General features: G+C 35.8%; 1 protein-coding gene across 2 annotated transcripts in view; it reads left to right on the top strand.

Annotated features, from left to right (window-relative positions):
- Positions 1-20,801, top strand: part of Tmem196 (transmembrane protein 196) — a 65,795-nt gene that overhangs the window by 38,254 nt on the left and 6,740 nt on the right. For both annotated transcript variants that reach the window (XM_052186670.1, XM_052186669.1), the window contains exon 2: positions 18,971-19,027. In XM_052186670.1, the coding sequence (XP_052042630.1) occupies positions 18,971-19,027 (57 nt within the window). The remainder of the gene's footprint in view (positions 1-18,970; positions 19,028-20,801) is intronic.

The following is a 20,801-nucleotide window of genomic DNA, read 5'->3' as shown; positions in this document are numbered from 1 at the left end:
CCTGTTCCCATACAGTAAAATCTCACTCCCTCTTCTGCTCTCAGAGACTGAAGAGACCTGGTAGATTCAGTTACTTAGCTGCCAGGCTAGTGCATTTATAGTGTTTTGGTGATTTACATACCTGTGGCAGTATATTTTGGGCTCTGCTTAATACTGGATTTTGTTGTGATAGGCCTGGCACTGGGTTTCAATTCTAAAGCTATGAGTTAAATTTCATCTCTGCCAAATGGATGGCAATTATTTTTACTCAGATTGGTTGGTAATGGTAAAGGAAGGGATGATGGGGCACTTTTTTCTTCCTGCCTTTGTCAATGCATCTCTTCTCACTATTGTACTAAAACTAAATACTGTGAACTCTCATCTCAGTCATTTTCTGTTGTAAAGGTAGCACACATGAACAAATGTTCCAGTTTATAAATATATGGAGATACTATCACTATGGAATCTCACTCATATGCTAAGTTATTCTGCCTTTAGAAATAGTCTCATAAGCATTTCACTGTGGCTGACATATCGTCAGAAAATGTAATTGTTAGTAATTTAGTCTCCTATCAGATCATTCTAATTAAGACAACTATTATCTGTACTCCATTTAAAAAGATGTTTCTTAGTTGGTTTTAGACAAATTCAATTATCCATCTGTCTTTAAAACTAAGATGAACATATTCTATACAAATTCACTCATTCTACTTATTTCTACATAATACAGTAAATCCTTTGCATTTTCAACCCTTTTAACATGAAGATTAGAATTATTTTCTGGATGTATCATTGTTTTGGCACAGTAATAACCATTTTCATACAGTTATCATAAGATGATACAGAATACAGATCCTCTAAGCCATATATTTCATTATTGAAATCCTGATTCTGACATGCAGTCACCAAACAAATTGTCCAACTTATTTTAGACAAAAATGTCTTAAGCCTTTCTGTACATATTTCTTCCTCTACAAGGTATATTAGCTGCATGAATTAAAACATTGCTTGATATTCCTTGATTGGTGTAAACCCACAGTAATAATTTCATGTGCGACGATTAAAATTTGCCATCTAAGTCTAGTTTCAGAAGCCCTCATTCTTTACAATCTACATCATTATCATACTTTGGTCATTATCATGTGATGAACATCTCTAAATGGCTAATAAAAGAAATTTCATATGAAGCTTTATTATAAAGGAAAATGCAATTATCTTAAGTAAGGTAGAACACTGATGATTTCTAGGAGGACATTGATGCTCCAGACAATAACAGATTGTAGACAATTATGAGCTATGTCTATGGAAAACCTGAATTTTCAAAAAAGTCTATCATTGATAAAAACTAATCTCCTTTTGAAAAGTCATATAAATTGAGACTCAGTGTTGTAAATTCATTGGTAGCTACTGCCACCAAGTGGTGGCAAAATACTTCTTCAGAGATGAACCCAAAAGGCTTTAGAGGAAAATGGAAGGAGCTGTATTTCTTCCTACCCCATTGAGTCATAAACAACAAAGATCTGATCTTCATAAAATGCCAACATTTCTTTGGTTTCTACAACTACACCACTTTCATATCCTGCTACAAATGAAACTTAAGATTGTCATTATCTGTCCCAGTAAGGTCCTTTAATACAAAAGAAAAGGGTACAAAAACATAAAGTTCTAAACTCCCTGAAGTCTAAACTACTTTGAAGCCATAGACTTCAAATGGCTGGTGTGTAGATGTCACCCTGCCACTTACTTGTTTGATAATGTCAATAAAAATATTATCTGAGAATTATGCTGCTTAGGTAAAATTTGAAGAAGAAAATAGGTGACAAGTGTATAAGGGTTAGCAAGTCTGACAGGTGCTCAGTAGTAGAAAGCCTGCTCTTTTATTATTTTGATGCCGATTTCACTGCATTTCTCTTTCCTGAATTCAAATAATAACATAACAATTATTGCTGATATATCAATCCAACACAATCAAACTTACATAACACAAACTCTGACAGCCATGACAGGTATATTAGTTACTTTTCTTTTGTTGTTATAAAATGCCATGACCAATGGCAACTTAAGGAATGGTCTAGTTTAGCTTGTAGTTCCTAGGGCTCAATATTCATAATGGCAGCAAGCAACTGGAGGAAGAATCTGAAAATTTGCATCTCAACCACACACAGGAAGCATGAAAGTTAGACTATATAAATTCTGAGAGCCCACTCCTAGCATTGTATTCTATTATGTCTTCTAAAAAGCACCTCCAACATGGGAGCAAATATTTAAATAATTGATAATGTGAGTGATATTTCTCATATAAACAATAACAGCTGGAATACTTTACTGTTTTTCTAGTCCCAAAAAGAAATGCACAGTGAACAGACAGAACTAAAGGTTTTAAGTCTATATTGGGCCACTAAAATTTCTTTCTGAGAAGCTCCCAATCAAAGCAATTAAGCCTACTTTTAGTTTCTGTAACTGTATTATTATAAAGGACATCAATTAATACTTATGGGATATAGTCAAACACAAAATCTATATGTGGGTGTAAATTATACAATCATATACAATATGAACTATGAGATTATCACTGAATAAGTTTAGGTACAAATAATGGTATGGTCTTCAGTTGTGCTAAATCAGGCATTAGACAGAAGTTTCGATTCATCAGCACATCTGTACACTGACAAATTCTTGATTAGTTTATGATCATAATAATAGAGTCCTAGAACAGGAACTTTTATATTGCAAGAACATAAAATATCTTCTATTTTATCTAATATAAATTACACAGTACCACATGTAGATCTCTGAACTCCAATTCTTTGAAAATTGAGCTTCCAACTCAGTATATCTCATAGGGTTCTATTCCAACTTCACGCCAGAATTATCCAACCATACTCTTCTATACCCTAACAAGTGACCATTTGTACTTCCCTTAAACATTTCCAATAAAAAGATTATTTATTGTAAGAGAGAGTACAAGCTACTGTGTGGTCAAGTCTAGTCTTTAGAATTCATTAAAAAATAGTTGAAATCTTCCTATGTGCATTTCTTCTTCATTGTTGTCAGATTCAGCATCTAGATACAGAAATCAACTGGTGACATTCTAGACAGCATCTACTTCCTACATAGGCCAAACAATAGAATTTAAGGTAGAACTATGTACTGGCTGGTTTTGTGTGTCAACTTGACACAGGTTGGAGTTATCACAGAGAAAGGAGATTCAGTTGGGGAAATGCCTCCATGAGATCCAGCTGTGGGACATTTTCTCAATTAGTGATCAAGGGGGGAGGGCCCCTTGTGGGTGGTGCCATCCCTGGGCTGGTAGTCTTGGGTTCTATAAGAGAGCAGGCTGAGCAAGCCAGAGCAAGCAAGCCAGTAAAGAACATCCCTCCATAGTTTCTGCATCAGCTCCTGCTTCCTGACCTGCTTGAGTTCCAGCCCTGACTTCCTTTTGTGATGAACAGCAATGCAGAACTTTAAGCTGAATAAACCCTTTCCTCCCCAACTTGCTTCTTGGTCATGATGTTTATGCAGAAATAGAAACCCTGACTAAGACAAACTAGCTTCATCTAATAGCACAAAAATGTGTGGTTTTGACACTAACTACCATCCATAGGTATTTAATTTCCCCCAGAACTTTAGGGTTTTTAATACAGATATTCTGAGTCATTTGACTCAAAAGACAAATATGTATAAAAATCAGAATAGACTGCAAAAGAATCATCATTGTGTTAAAAATAGACCATGGGATACAGCACAGTAGAGGCCTCTTGCCCTATGTCTCCTAAAATTTGATAATATCTTGGAATTCTCCATACTAGATCCCTCTGACAGGATATAGCATAGGAACTTGATCTTAGATAAATGTGTATCAGAAAGGAAATTGATGTTTCAATCTCTTTCTTAATTTTTCTTTTGTATCCTCTTTTTTCCTAATCATTTTCCTTTTAAAGTAGTTTATTACGGGAGTAATGGAAAGATGTTTATTTAATTCATAAGTAGCAAAGAGATATAACAAGAAACTAGAAGCTAAACGTGATTTTTGAATGTGAAGGGAGAGAAGCATTCTCCAGTAAATAGTTAACACTGAGGTGATAGGCATACTTATATGGCAGTCCTTGCCACAAAAGAGATGTCCAAGTTTTCAACCAAGTACACATTACGTATTTCACCAAGAAAATCTTCTAACAACATGTCTTTGAATTGTTCAGAGGTAGCAAAATGGAGTTAAGTGCACAGTGAGTAATAATATTGGAATCCCAAACTTCAGCTGCCATTAAATGTATAACCCTGAATTGCTATGTGATTTTTGGCTTCTTCATTTCTCTACCCACAACATAAAAATAGTAAAATGTGTTCCTTTTAGTTTTGCTATAGTTAGTGGGAGGAGAACACAGATATTCAGTGTCGCAAACTTTTGAAAATTCAAAACTATGGAAATTAGAGATTTTATTTCAATTGAGTGTCAAAACTATTTCTTTTTAGAGTGTTTTAACAGGAATTTTAATGAAAGGACTGGACTATGAAAGTAAAAGTACATCTTCTGAGACATCTTGTACATTTTCTTTGTGCAAGTCTAGTAATAGCAAAAGGATAGAAATGAAGAAGGCAGTGTTTAGGCTTTTTTCCAAAGGCATAAGTCACGTGCTTTTTTATAACCCCATGTAAATAGATTGCCACATTATTATTTCTTCCTGCAACCTTTGTGGGTTTTTCAGTAAATGCACAACTCAACTCCAGGAAATAGGAAACCTGTCAGGCTAAATCTTTTGGGGGGTTGTGAGCCAGTACCTATTATCTGGCTTGTTGCAGCTGTAAGCTATTTTTGACTGACTGTAGTATCCTCTCATAATACTGCAGAATGACAAATGCATAGTCCTCTACAACTTTTCTGGACAACAACTGAGTCATGAAGAAAAGCCCTGGTGAAAGGCTAGAAGAAAGGTTCTGAATGATTTTGCATTGTCCTTCATCCAGAGGAATCTAAAAACAATCATGTTAATGACATAAATCAATAAGTCTCAGAAACCACCATTCAGAGCTATTCTGAAATAGCTCAGAAATTCAGCATCCTTACTGAGTCCTTAACTTCAAATATCATCTGCATTTACTGTGCCTCAGTTAAACTAATTCCTTCTAGAATGGTGGTGTTCTTAAACCCTCAATCCCCAGATTCATTTCCCAAAATCTGCTAACTTGAACAGCTTGAATCCTGTTCTTGTAAGTTCCTATTTTAGAATTTTTATAGCAATGAGAAAATTGTAATTTCTTGAAGAAGATGTTAATCTCTTTTCAGTTTTTTAATTCACTGTTACAATATTTGGGATGCCCCCTCCCCACTTTAAAATGCTCATCCTTGCCTCTCTTTGTTGTCTTTTGATATAATTTAGTATGAAGATGATAAATATATAGAAAGAAAAAAGCTTTCTTTTCAGGAATCTTGAAGCAAGTTTCATTAACTCTGAAACTGAATTTCCATGGAATTTGAAAATGTATCTTTCCAAGAATGATTATTTTTCCAGTCCAATGTTCAATTTTCCTAGTCTATTTCTTATGGTGATGAATTCTGCATAAGGATATACAGAAAGAAAACTAAAATTTTATGTTCCACACAAAAACTTGTAGCAAGCTGAAGAATAAGAACTTAAAACTTCCTTGTGATTATTTCTTTTTTAATTAGTTAATCATTTTATTTATTTACATTCCAAATATTGCCCCCTCACAAAGTTCTTCATCCATCCCCTCATTCCCTTTGCCTCTGGATGCTCCCCCAAGGTGTCCCGATGAAACATCACATCTCTACAGGATTAGGTGCATCCTCTCCCACTGAGGACAGACAAGACATACTACATATGTGCTGGGACCCTCGAGCCAGCCCATGTATGCTCTTTGGTTAGTGGCTCAGTTTCTGAGAGTTCCCAGGAGTCCAGGTTAGCTGACATTGTTGGTCTTCCTATGGGTTTGTCATCCCCTTCAGCTACTTCAGTCCTTCCCCTAACTCTTCCATAGGGGTCCCCAACCTCTGTCCAATGCTTGGCTGTGAGTATCTATCAGCATCTGTCTCAATATCTTCTGGTAGAGCCTCTCAGAGGACACCCATGCTAGACTCCTGTCTGCAAACATAACATAGCATCAGTAATATTGTCAGAGATTGAAACCTGCCTATGGGTTGGATACCAAGTTGGGCTGGTCACTAGTCAATCATTCCTCTAGTCTCTGCTTCGTATTTGTCCCTGCATTTCTTTTAGAGAGGAGCAAATTGGGGTTGAGAGTTTTGTATTGTTGAGAGGGTTGATATCCCCATTCCTCCTCCAGGGATCCTGTCTGACTCCTGGAGGTGGTCTCTTCAGGTTCCATATCCCTGATGTCAGACGTTTCAGCTAATATCACCCACATTGAGTCCTGGGAGCCTCCTCCATCCCAGATCACTGGAACTTTCTAGAGGTTTCCCCCAACTCCACCCCTGGCAGCAGCATATTTCCATTCATTCTCCTGCCCTCTAAGCCTCTATCCCATCTCCCCTGAAACCTGACCCAGCCCCCCTTCATCCCACCTCACCTCTCCCACCCAGGTCCCTCCCTCCTTCCCTCTGCCTTCCATAGTTATTTTCTTCCCCTTCTAAGTGTGATTTAAGCATCCTCACTTGGGCCTCCCTTCTTGTTTAACTTCTTAGGGTCTGTGGGGTATATCATGGCTAATCTATACTTTGGCTAATATCCACTTAATATCATTGAGTACATACCATGCATGTCCTTTCAGGTCCAAGTTATCTCACTCAAGATGATACTTTTCACTTCCATCCATTCCTCCCTCTTAAGTTCTAATGACACTTAGAAGGTAGGAGGGTAGAAAATTAAAGCAGAAAAACTTGGGTACAAATTTTTATCCTCTGTTGATGATATTTTTCAAGAAATCCTCTCACTATTTTGAGGCTCTGATTTGAATACTGGGATTCAATTTTCCCTCGGGATCAGTACCCTGAACCTCAAAAATTATTCAACATCATGGGAAATTAGTAGCAAACGAAGCATTAAATAACTTCAGAGACCAACAATTACATCAGTTCCTTGATGTAGGAAATCATCCTATAAAAGATAAATCGCAAAAAATTCAGCTATGGAAAAAAGCAGCCTTACCACATGCTGTGCTTTCTTCTGAGGCTCCATTAGTAGCTGTACTGCCAGCTCTCTACACTCTACCAGGCTCCTATGTGACCTGGTTGGATAAAGCGCTCAGACTACAATACAAGGTGAAGAAGGTTATGTCATATACAGAACTCACATGTGTCCTGGTGGCCACAAATTTACAGCTCCAAAGGAAGCAACTTATGGCAAGCCTATCTTTGATGTTGCTATCCAGCTAAAGATTGCCCAAAGTAGAAGAGATAACTAGATGCCACTGTAAGGTTCTGTGTGTCATGGATTATTACTGTATTGGTGAAAACTTCAAATATAAATTCTTGGAAGTTATTCTCATTAATCCACTCCATAAAGCTATCTGAAGAAACCCTTATCCTCACTTTATCAGGAAACCAGTGCACAAGCGTGAAAGATGCACTGTCTGGCATCTGCAGGTCCCAAGAGCCATGACCTTGGAAAGGACCATAATTTCCACCACTCTAATAGTGGTTCTTCCTGTCTATCTGAAGAGAAAAACAATTCTCTTTGGATCCATGATTACTGCTAACATAGGAATGTGTGTAAGATACATACCCAATTTGAGATAATAAAAAAATTAAACACTTGTAACGCAAAAGCAAAAAATATCTAAAATAGCATCTAAAGAGAGCAGCATTAGCTTTCCCCCATTGTGATTGATTAAAATAAGAATGAGAAAACATCACTCTTGCTGGAGTAATATGAAAAGTGGCTTAACACTTTGGAAAGAAGGAATGAATATTCTCTACAAAGAGTGAGACCTTTCAGGAAACAGGACATTTATTCACTAGGTTATCTTCATGATCTGATGTTTGACACCAATCACTGTCCTTTAGGGCTATTCCCTCACTACCCTACAGAATGACTCCGTTTCCAGACCGGGATAATTGATAGTAAGATGGTCAGTCTAAGCCAAAACAGATAGATAAATCAGCATTTTGTGTCCACAGCCAAGGTTCTTAAACCACAGGGAGCATAGAATTACCTTGGTGTTGATCCAAGGAGCAATTTTTTAGATTTTACTACCCAAATTTGGAATTAAGAAGGGTCAACTATATTGTATTTCTACTGAATCTCTCTATGTTACTCTGATGAAGAGTAAAATAACCTACAGAAGATATTCTTGGAAAGCATTATTCTAGGGCTTTGTAACTCATGCCATTTGGGCAAAAGAAAGTCGATTTGTCAAGAAGGCCAGAAAATTCTCAGATACTGCCTTCAGTGAACAGACATGGGTGTACACAGATATTTTTACACCACCTAAATCTTAGAATTGTTGTTATATACTCTGAACTAGATAACTATACTACATGGAATTATTGTATAAAAACTAGTTCTGAAATTGAGAGATCTTGTTAGGTTGATATCAATATTGGGTTGATCAATATTTCAAATTGAGCACATTATATCAAGATTATAACTAATGTAACAGATCTCTAAAGCTTTGTGACCTTATCTTTAGTAGCCTTTTATTCTCTGTAACAAATAACTTTTTCCTAGTATAAAACCTCAGCAAGCATTACAAGAGCCCAGCGAAAGGCCATTGATCTTAATCAAAAAAATGTGCTATACTACACCTTCCTTTGTAAACTGACAAGACTTACCAGAAATGATACCTAATAGCTTACAACAACAACAAAACTACAAAGTTATAAAGCAAATTAATACATTTTTAAAATATTCTTATGTCTTAAATACATTTTTAAAATATTCTGATGACCTCATTTTTACTCTTTTTTTATTAAATATTTGCTTTATTTACATTTCAAATGGTATCCACTTTCTGCATTACCCCTCCAAAAAATCCCCTATTGCTCACTCTCCCCTCAATTTCCGGACTTGCATTCCCCCATTCTGGGGAATCAAACCTTCACAACACCCCTGATCTCTCCTCTCATTGATATCTGAAATGGTTGTCTTCTGCTACATATGTAGCTGGATCCATGGGTCCCTCCATGTGTACTCTTTGGTTGGTGGTTTAGCCCCTGGGAGCTCTAGGTGTTCTGGTTGGTACATATTATTGTTCCGCCTACTAGTCTGCAAACCTCTTCAGCTCCTTGGATCCTTTCTCTATCTGCTCCATTGAGGACCCTATGTTCATTCTATTAGTTGACTGTGAGTCATGGGTATTTTGATCCAATTTCCAATAAGGATCAAAGTGTCCACACTTTGATCTTCCTTCTTCTTGAGCTTCATGTGGTCTGTGAGTTGTATCTTTGGTGTTCCAAGCTTTTGGGCTAATATCTACTTATCAGCAAGTGCATACCTTATGTGTTCTTTTGTAATTGGGCTACCTCACTCAGGATGATATTTTCTAGCTCCATCCATTTGCCTAAGATTTTAATGAATTCTTTGTTTTTAATAGCTAAGTAGTACTCCATTGTGTAAATGTCCATATTTTCTGTATCCATTCCTCTGTTAAGGGACATCTGGGTCATTTCCAGCTTCTGGCTATTATAAATAAGGCTACTATGAACATAGTGGAGCATGTGTTCTTATTACATGTTGGAGCATCTTCTGGGTATATGCCCAGGAGTGGTATCACTGGGTCCTCAAATAGTGGTATGTCCAGTTATCTGAGGAACTGCCAAACTGATTTCCAGAGAGGTTTTACCAGCTTGCAATCCCATGAACAATGGAGTAGTGTTCCTCTTTCTCCACATCCTCTTCAGCATTGGCTGTCCACTGAGTTTTTGATCCTGGCCATTCTAATTTGTATGAGGTAGAATCTCAGGGTTGTTTTGATTTGCATTTCCCTGATGATTAAGGATGTTGAACATTTCTTTAGATGTTTATCAGATATCTGGTATTTCTCAGTTGAAAATTCTTTGTTTAGTTCTGTATACCATTTTTTAATAGAGTTATTTGGTTCTCTGGAGTCTAACTTCTTGAGTTCTTTGTATATATTGGATATTAGCCCTCTATTGGATGTAGGATTGGTAAAGATCTTTTCCCAATCTGTTGGTTGCTGTTTTGTCCTATTGACAGTGTCCTTTGCCTTACAGAAGCTTTGCAATTTTATGAGGTTCCATTTGTCTGTTCTTGATCTTAGAGCATAAGCTATTGGTGTTCTGTTCAGGAAATTCATTTTACTCTTATATTTTGGTAGTTTCAAAATTATTTCATAAAATGTATATTTTCTCTAAGTAAATATTGCAATATGACTTTGAGAGAGTGTGTTTTAGTTTGCTTTCTGTTGCTGTGGTAAACACTGTGATCAAAAGCAATTTTGAAAGAAAATGGTTTACTTCCATTTGCAGGTGACAGTTAATCACCCAGGGAGCCAGGGCAGGAACTCAAGGCAGGAACTGAAACAGAGGCCATAGAAGAAGATTACTTATCAGGTTGCTTTCAGACTTAAACTCACCTACCTTGAATATACACTCGAGGCCTGCCTGCCCAGGAATGGCACTCCCAAAAGATCTGGGCTCTCCTATTTCAATTAGCAATGAAGAAAATTTTCCACAGACATACCCATAGATCAGTCTGATAGAGGCAATTCTTCTCAGATGTGTCAAGTTTACAAACAAGATCAGTCATCCCAATTTGGTTTCAAGGCCAGAGGGTGAAACGAAGATGATGTAGAACAGCAGTCATTTCTAACAGTATGGAAGCTAGGGGTTAGCATTAGCATTCAAAGAAGAATATTGGAACACCACCTAGCCTTTTACTTTCACCAAGGCAGGATAAGCTAATCTGTGTCTATTCTTAAGGTAAAATTCTTTTTCTGAAATATGTTTAATCAATTATAGTCTGCAATATATACTCATAAATAACTTTCCTGACCATTTTCTGTTTCACATAAGAACACAGCATTTTTGAGACTGAAAAATCAATTTTTACCTCCAAAATAAGGGTCTTGTTCCAATCATAACTCAGGGCTAAGGTAAAATCCTTTGTGCCAACTTCAATCTATCTTACCCTACATCAGAAGTATCTCAAGATTCAGAAGAAACTGGCTAAAACCAACAAAGATATGACTATGGCACGTACACTGGCAACACCATACAAATTGTTTCACCAAGAAGATAATTAATCATCTGACCATATTATATTGATGGCAAAATATAGTAGTTAACTAAATTTGATTCTGTAAAAGGATAAATTGTATTCCAGCTATGCTTTTGAAATTGATTTACTTTGGTCTATTCTCATTCATTCACTTTGAAGTTGTAGTATATCATGTTGAAATTATATTCTTAAATCACAGGATAAGGTCTGCTGTGATATAGTGGAAGGTAGCAAACAAATTATATGTCACTATATAATGACAGTAATGGAATATAGAATAGTACATTGAATTCCACTTATTATATGGTGTGCATATCAAGTTCAATATGGATACTATAACTTGCCTGTCATGAAACAAAATTTCTTTTCCAACACAATTTTTAGAGTGTTAAAAAAGCTACCAAAACTCTCTGAGAAATGTTATTTCAGCTATTACTATGAATTTTGAGGCTACATAATTCTTTTTATCTCAAAATGAGTTATGACAGTCACCAAAGATGTAACTGTTCCCAGTTTAATCTGAAATATTTTAAGTTTTAGTATATTTGACTGAGAAGAAAACAAACCTCATATTGAGCTTCATGAATCTCCATGATGTTTCATTTACTTCAAGAAGGACTGATCTCAATTCTTTCTTTTTGTTTTTGTTTTATTTTTTTGTTTTGTTTTTGTTTTTTTGTTTGGGTTTTTTGGGGGTTTTTGGATTTGTTTTTTTGTTTGTTTGTTTTGGGTTTTTTGTTTTGTTTTGTTTTGGTTTTTTTTTTTGGGTTTTTTTTTTTTTTTTTGAGACAGGGTTTCTCTGTTTAGCCCTGGCTGTAGACCAGGTTGGCCTCGAACTCAGAAATCCGCCTGCCTCTGCCTCCCAGAGTGCTGGGATTATAGACGTGCGCCCAGCCTGATCTCAATTCTTAAAAGCTATTCTTTGATACTTTTGATTTGTGCCTGGAAAGTCTAATTCTAGTATTATCTGAATTCAACTCAATTTTTCATTAGAAAAAAAAAGGGGGGGGAGCTATGGGAAGCAATCTTGTGGTTGTGATTAAGGACACTCTAGCAGAGGGTTTTTTTTTTTTTCCGTTTGTTTGTTTTATTTGATTTTTTCTAGACAGGGTTTCTCTGTATAGCCCTGGCTGTCCTGGAACTCACTCTTGTACACCAGGCTGGCCTTGAACTCAGAAATCCACCTGCCTCAGCCTCCCAGAGTGCTGGGATTACAGGCGAGCACCACCACCACCCGGCTTCTAGCAGAGTTCTTAAACCTCTGAATATGAGTTGACTTCTCGGAAAATTATCCCAGTTAGCTCCAATTATCAAATTAACACAGTCTAAACATCAGCTGAAAAAGGTATCTTAATTAAGAGATAACCTAGATCAGATTGGGCATGTATTACCATAATACAGTGGAAAACTATTAATTAACTGATATAGAATGGCCCAGTCCACTGTGGGTAGGACCATTCTTTGGACATATGGTTCTGATCTATACAAGAACGCTAGTTAAGCATGAGTCTGGCAATCAGCGAGCCTGTAAGCAATTTCTCCCTGATTTCTGCTTCAAGTTCCTAGCCTCACTCTCTGCAATAATAGATTGTGACCTGGAATTGTAAACCTAATAAATCATTTGCCCCCCCCCTCCAAGATGCCTTTAGTCAACATGTTTTATCACTGCAAGAGAAAGGAAATTATAACATGCTTATTTCTGGACTTTTAAAAATACAGTGACCATGAAACTGAGTGATTCGTTAGTACAGATAAATATCTCAGTGGGATACCTCCATAATATTTGTATCTAACGGAGATAAGAGGCACTTATTAACCCTTCTGAACAATCAATACCTGTATGTGATGCAAAGACTTATCAACTCAAAGGAAGAAAAATCTTTCATCATTTTGCCATCAGGCTCATAGCTCTAGTAATGAGAGCTTGTTTCTTTTGTGGTTTTCCAGAATTAGTTTATAGGCCACATTGCGCAAAAGAGGAACAAGAGTTCCAGTGATGTCCCAATCCATCTTTGGGGTCATAGAATGTGGTCAAGGTTTAAGTACTGGGTCAGATATCTGCATATCAAGGTATACTTCCCAACCATTACTGACCCATCATTTTCTCTCATGTTGTAAATTTCTTATGTCTTCTGGCTAGTCCTGCCTTTAGACTTTCTCTTCCTCAGCCCGAGGACAATTTTTTCTCTAAATGCTGAAACTCCTAATTATCCACAGACTAACATCTGCACTGGTTAAAGTTAAAGCTGTTATTGTTGTTTTATTAAAAAACATATTTTCATATAATATATGTTAATCATGTTTTCCCTTCTCCAAACTCCTCCCAGATCATCCCCACCTCCCTACCTATCCAACTTCATGTCCTCTCCTTCTCTTTCTCTCTTCTTCTCTTTCTCTTTCTCAAAAAAGAAAAAGGAAAAGAAAGAAAATCAAAAGAAAGATACAAAAAGATAACAAAAAAAATGGCCAAAATGAAACAAAAGGCCCGCAAACAAAAAGATGGAGTCGCCCTTGAGTGGGTTATGTCTTTATATCAATTCTGACAGCTTTCCCATTTGTCTTTTGGAATTTGGGTTTGGGACTCTTTCTGAGGCATTGTATTCTATAAATAAAAAAGGAGATTTAGGGGGCTGGAAAGATGGCTTAACAGTTAAGAGTACTGACTGCTCTTCCAGAGATTCTGAGTTCAAATCCCAGCAACCGCATGGTGGCTCACAACCATCTGTAATGAGATCTGATGCCCTCTTCCGGTGTGACTGAAGACAGCTACAGTGTACTTAACATATAATAATACTTAAATCTTTAAAAAAAAATAATAAAGGAGATTCAGGTTTTTGAACCATATTTTAATTCAGTTTTTTTTTTTTTTTTTTTTTTTTTTTTTTTTTTTTTTTTTTTTTTTTCCGAGACAGGGTTTCTCTGTGTAGCCCTGGCTGTCCTGGAACTAACTCTGTAGACCAGGCTGGCCTCAAACTCAGAAATCTGCCTGCCTCTGCCTCCCAAGTGCTGGGATTACAGGCATGCACCACCACACCCGGCATTCAGTTGCTTTTTTAGGATTGAGGTCACTTAATTCTGTTTCCTTCTTTTTAATATTTTTCTGTAATTATTATTTGCATATGTTTCTTCCCAGTGCCCATTTTCTCAATTTATGTTATACACTTACTCTGATCTTTCCAGATTATCCCATGTCATGGTTGATTATATATAAAGCTAACATTAAGCATAAAAATATTTGAAGAAAGTTTATAAAGTATCAGTGGTTTAAAAGAAAAAACTATTAGCCATGATGAAAGGCACAGGGTGGACTAAAATACAACAGGAGGATGAAATTTCCAATTCATCCAATTTCTAAGAGTCATTAGAGACCAAACAACCCTGACTTCTTGACCTTCTGTTATGAACTTAGACAATATTCCTCCAGTGAACAGCCTTAGTTTGGCCTTCGTGCTTTCCACCTCTCCCTGAGAGTAATCATGGAGTCAATGCTACTGTAGAAACTGAAGTGAGTGATTTTCTGGTAAGGTACAGTTAGTCATGCATGTGAACCTCAGTTCATGTGATTCTTTGACCCATACTGTACTCAGGAATCATCTGAGAAGATTAAAAAGTGCTGACTCCTGATTCCACCCAGCATTCCAATGGTAAATTCCCAAGACATTTTAAGTGATCTGCAGCCAATCTTGAGAACCACTGCCCTTAGAAAGACTTTTCAAATTGATGTATATTTTACACAGTTTTTGCAAGAATCATTAGGGAAATGCAATCCCAAAAGAAGGAAGCTCTAGGGCAGAGGGTCATTGTTCTATGGTCTAGCCAGGGTTTATGTGCATTTTATGTGTAAACCTCTAAAGTAATAGTTTTAAGAAAGTTAATAGTGACCATTTTTAACTAAGAAATTTTGGACTGTAGGAAAAAAAAATTCAAAGAGCCAACAGTGGTTGATTTACAGTTTTAAACACAGCTACAGAAGAAACAGTCCAGTGCTGCTCAGATGCTATGTTTCTACTTTTAACCTTTGTGAGTTTCCTGATAATGTTTCTGTGCTTCCTTAAATTAACCAATTCTTATAAAATTTGTGATCGTGTGACAGTTATTAAAATATTTAATTCAGTTTTCATTTCAGCAAATTTTGGGAAGAAAAGTAGGACTTCTTCTGCTTTCTGACCAGGAAGTCTTCTTTTCAACTTTGGTGCAAATTATTTCATCTGAAGCAGTTAATATAATATGATAAATAATTTTAATGGGCTGACTTAAGACGAGAGTTGTTCATCACCTCTATACTTTGATCTACTACAATTACCTGGCCAAATATGATATCATTCACAAAATCTTACTTTTAAATATGAATTTGGCTGGATGCTTTGGCTCAAAATTCAAGACATTCATGTTAAGAATTGTGTATTTTATTTACTATACTTATTTAAATTGTCAATATAAGAAAAAATCATTCTAGTGAGGAATAATATTTTGTTCTTCTTATGATTATCTTTGAGATGCCCGTCTTTAAATTCTGTTTCTCATAACCTGTGCTCGGCTTGTGCTCCAGACAGTAACCCAGAACTATGACTATTCTCCAACATCAGTGGCCATTCTCAGCCTTAGAATCTGTTCTCCTCCACATACAGTTTCTTTTTCTATGTCATTGTTCTTCAAGTAAGAATTTTATTACTTGTTATTCCCACTGTCCAGGCTTACAGTATAAGGCAGGTGAGTAATGTTAAGGGTTCTCTGTTGTTACAGGCCAGTTTCAGTTTAGACAGTGCACGTTCATATGGCCTCAGAGTTGATAATTTTTCAAGATTCTGTACCCTCCTTCTTGACAGCCAAGGTCTGCCTTGTATAAATAACTGGACAGGAATAAAGGGTTCTCTTTTCCAATAGTTGATGGCATTCACTCAGTATAGGCATAGTGTGTTAAACCTAATTTGAATTCCTGCCTTCTTTGAGTGACAACATTTTTTGTAGTTTTTTTTTCTAGTTACATTTGGCATCTATGCTTACACATGTCCTGGAAATAGAAAGCCTTTGCTAGCTGCCTTCTAGTATTTGTGGTTATTGTTTCTTAAAATGGAAGGGCTAAGAAACAGTGTTGGAGAGAGAGAGAGAGAGAGAGAGAGAGAGAGAGAGAGAGAGAGAGAGAGAGAGAGAAAGAGAAACCCATCATTAGCTTATGTTAGTAAATTTACTTTTTACTTAAATTTTATGGTGAATGTAAGTAAGTGTTTTGCATCTTGGATAAAGCACGAAAAAATACCTCAAATTAGCAAATTCCCTTATAAAATGATGAATATTAAAGTTTAGATAATAGTACAACTACTAACTTTCTAGCCATTTAATTACAACAAATGTTAATACTGATAAAGTTAAAGAATGCCCTTGTAGGTGAGCAGGTGTTTTGTTAGTGTAATGTATGCTATGCTCACACTAAAAACTAAAAACTCTCTTTGAAAACCATTTCCACTATATAATTATAAACTAACAGACACTTAATAAAGACCTTAATTGCATGTATTTATTATCCATATGATGGATAACTTCCATGTGTAATCTTTAGTTAGTTATTAAACATTCCTGGGCTTCGAGTTCTTCAGGCCTCTAGAGATTTGTAAACTACCAAGACTAACTAGATTAGATTATCTGTGAAGTTCCCTTCCAGTGCCATGACCTGCTGTAAAAAGAGATAGACAATAGAATATAAGGTTTGCTACTTTGTTGGGGGAATATTCTCCATAAATTAAATTGCTAATTTAAGCCAGGAGTTCTACAATTTTACTTCAGATTTTCATTATTTTAGATACCCTAAACAAATAACTTTTACAAAAGGTTTTTTAAATAGTTAACTAAAGGTCAATAGAAAAATGTTACCTAATGTCTCTCCTACCATACATTTTCCCTCCACAAGTCCTTAGCTCCATCTAGGTGAAGTGATCCAATAGAAATAAGCAATTTCCTCACATCTAGATGTCCCAACCAAGTGGCTGGAATAAAGAATGCTGCTTATGCTGTTATGGCCCTTCATGCTTTGTTGTAAATAAATAATGCTTATATATATAATTTCAAGACAAACCAAGGAACACAGAACTGTGCTACTACCAAATTATTTCAAGAATGAATTTGGGGTAAACTGACTTCCGGGTTGAATAACAGATTAGTTAGCAAAACTTAAAAAGAAAGACATGCTTAGGTTTTGATATGAAGCTTGAGGAGGTAAAAGGAACATAATTTGTCTAAACTTAGTTTACTTGAGCTCAGCCTTGAAGTCTTCTGTGGGATAAAACCAGTACAAAAAATTTCACAAAAAGCCAAGGTATATTTTGGTCCATGACATTGATTCTGTAGTTAGAAAATATTGCTCACTCCTTGAATTTATGCAAATATACTAAGTTGTTTTCTTCTATGGCATTTCCCGAAATTTGTAAATATAAACACTCCATGTACTCCATGTTAATTTTTCTATTTGATGTTTGGAAAGATTATATAACTTCTTTGATTAAATAAACAATCATCATTTCCCCAGTAATTTGAAAAGTTGTCTAAGATATTTACCAAATTCTTATGTATCCTAATTAACCCACTAACCTCTCTTGCTATATACCACATGGTTTATAACTGTCTTGCTTTCTTAAGGGAGAGTTCCTTCACAGCAACTTCCCTTACTCATTGTTCTTCAATATATTCCTTACATACTTGTTATTTCAGAGAAGTCTTGGGATGTTTTGGTACATATTTTAAAAAAAATATATCCAGATACAAAATACTTAACTGAAACTTGTTACTATTAGCTATAACTTAAGATCTTTTGACATTATATTACATTTATTTATGTAGCTGTGTGTGTGTTTGTGTGTGTGTGTATGTACATGTGAATATCAGATAACATCCTCCAGGAGTTGGTTCTTTCCTTCCACTATGTTAGTCACAGGAATTGAACTCATGTTGTCAAGTATGGTGGCAAGTACCTTACTAACTGTTTCATCTTACTGGCCTAAGATAACAACAAAAATTTAAAATCAAATGGAAGCAGGTTTCTTAGTAAAATTGAAAGCCATTAATTTTCTTATTACTTATTGATGAATTAATTATTTTAGCTACATGGTTAGGCCAAGTCAAGTATCAACAAATTTGCATTTAAATATCCCTAACTATTTCTTTCCAGATTAAACTCTTGACTATTTTATTATACAGAGTATTTTTATCATGGGTGGATGATGGTTCTGCAAAGCAGCTCTGTGACCTATTTTCTATTTTTATGAAATCATATACTATCAACACCTTTATCTGTTTGGGTTCTTTGGATTGTCTTTGTGGACATTCCAAAGAAGCCAAACAAATTAAGGTGTTTTTTTGTCAAAATGATATAGTTGTTGTCTCAAAATGAGAGGTATAGATAATGTCTATATAGAGGATGATCTCTGTTTGATGTCTGATCTTTTTATCTTGGTTATCTTCCCTATCCATAAAATAACTTATTGGATCCTAAGTGCTTACTATGGATGTTATATTAATAAAACATGTTTGTCTCTGAGAAAGTAGAAAAGGAAATGACAGTAAAATAAAACAAAAGGAACAAAATTCTAATTCTTCTACTTCATATTTTTTCCTGTTGATAAATTGATTTTGCTTAAGTCTCACAATTACCTTTTTAAAAACAATAAATAAATTTTAGCCTTTGTTTAGTCTTTAATATTCTACAACAAGGAATTTTTTTTGTTTTGAGGGGACTCTGAAACATGTAAAGTTTCATGACAAATGTCATGAATAGATTATAATAAGCTAAAAATCCAGGCTTCTCCTCTCTATGTTAATGCAATAATTCTTCCTTTCTTTTGCAGTTTCTTCTGTGTGGCATATGTGGAATACTGTGCGCCAAAAAAAAGTCAGGACTTGTTGTAAGTTTTTGCATTGTTTGTATAGTACATTGACGGGATGAAATTTAGACATTCAAAACAGAAATGATGACTTAGAGAACTTTGGTCTACTTAATGCTGCTAATTTAGATTTAAATTGAAACTGGGAAACAAATCCTAGACATTGTTTTAAAGAAAACTATCAAGAGTATAAGAGATCAGAAAAAAAAAAAACACCAAGGTTTCTGAAAAGGTCTGGTACACTCTTTTGACATATGAATATTCAAACTTTAATATTTACTATATAGGGGATTGTGTGCAGTTTTCCACTGAGGGACTTGCAAGCAATCACCTGGGTCCTTCCAGGAGCAAATAAAAGTAAAGCTTACTCTCTGGGAAATTAAACTGGTTAAATATAGATCTGGACCTAAGGATTTTTTTTTAACTGAGAAGCTAATTTTGTAAAGCACCAAGACTATTGTGATGCTATGGTTACAGTTAATTCTTCAAGATTTATTTAATTCATGTCTATTACTGGGGGTACACATTTAATCTTTTTCAGATGTTTATTGTACCACCATGCTCCTGAAGTAGGGAGCATGTTCCCTGTTAACCACATGCTGAAAAGTAGACTTCTTAACATTTTATGAGCGTTGAAAAAATAGAAAAGGCGTGGTTTGTTTTACTGAATACTATAGAAAGTATCATAAACCTTTACGAAAAGCAAAGGACACCATCAAAAGAACAAATCAGCAACCAACAAATTGGGAAAAGATCTTCACCAACCCTACATCAGATAGAGGGCTAATATCCAATATATACAAAGAACTCAAGAAGTTAGACCCCAGAAAACCAAATAACCCTATTTAAAAATGGGGTACAGAGTTAAACAAAGAATTCTCACCTGAAGAACTTCGCATGGCGGAGAAACATCTTAAAAAATGCTCAACTTCATTAGTCATCAGGGAAATGCAAATCAAAACAACCCTGAGATTTCACCTTACACCAGTCAGAATGGCTAAGATTAAAAACTCAGGAGACAGCAGGTGTTGGCGAAGATGTGGAGAAAGAGGAACACTCCTCCACTGCTGGTGGGGTTGCAAATTGGACAACCACTCTGGAAATCAGTCTGGCGGTTCCTCAGAAAACTGGGCATGACACTTCCAAAAGATACTGCTATACCACTCCTGGGCATATACCCAGAGGATTCCCTAGCATGTAATAAGGATATATGCTCCACTATGTTCATAGCAGCCCTATTTATAATAGCCAGAAGCTGGAAAGAACTCAGGTATCCCTCAACAGAAGATTGAATGCAAAAAATGTGGTATATATACACAATGGAGTACTATTCAGCCATTAGAAACAATGAATTCAATGAAATTCTTAGGCAAATGGATGGAGCTGGAGAACATCATACTAAGTGAGGTAACCCAGTCTCAAAAGATCAATCATGGTATGCACTCACTAATAAGTGGATATTAGCCTGGAAAACTGGAATACCCAAAACATAATCCACACATTAAATGAGGTACAAGAAGAACGGAGGAGTAGTCCCTGGTTCTGGAAAGACTCAGTGTAGCAGTATAAGGCAAAACCAGAACAGGGAAGTGGGAAGGGGTGGGTGGGAGAACAGGGGGAGGGAATGGGGCTTATGTGACTTTCTGGGAGTGGGGGACCAGAAAAGGGGAAATCATTTGAAATGTAAATAAAAAATATCGAATGAAATATAAAAAAAATTAAAAAAATAAGACTTGAAAAAAAAAGAACTGACAGAGGAACTGGAACTGGGTCAAAGATCATTTTTCTTACATTC

The sequence above is a fragment of the Apodemus sylvaticus genome, chromosome 6, assembly GCF_947179515.1.
Source record: "Apodemus sylvaticus chromosome 6, mApoSyl1.1, whole genome shotgun sequence".
NCBI lineage: Eukaryota > Metazoa > Chordata > Mammalia > Rodentia > Muridae > Apodemus > Apodemus sylvaticus.
Note: the sequence above shows the minus strand (reverse complement) of the source record. Positions and strands in the feature narration are given on the sequence as shown.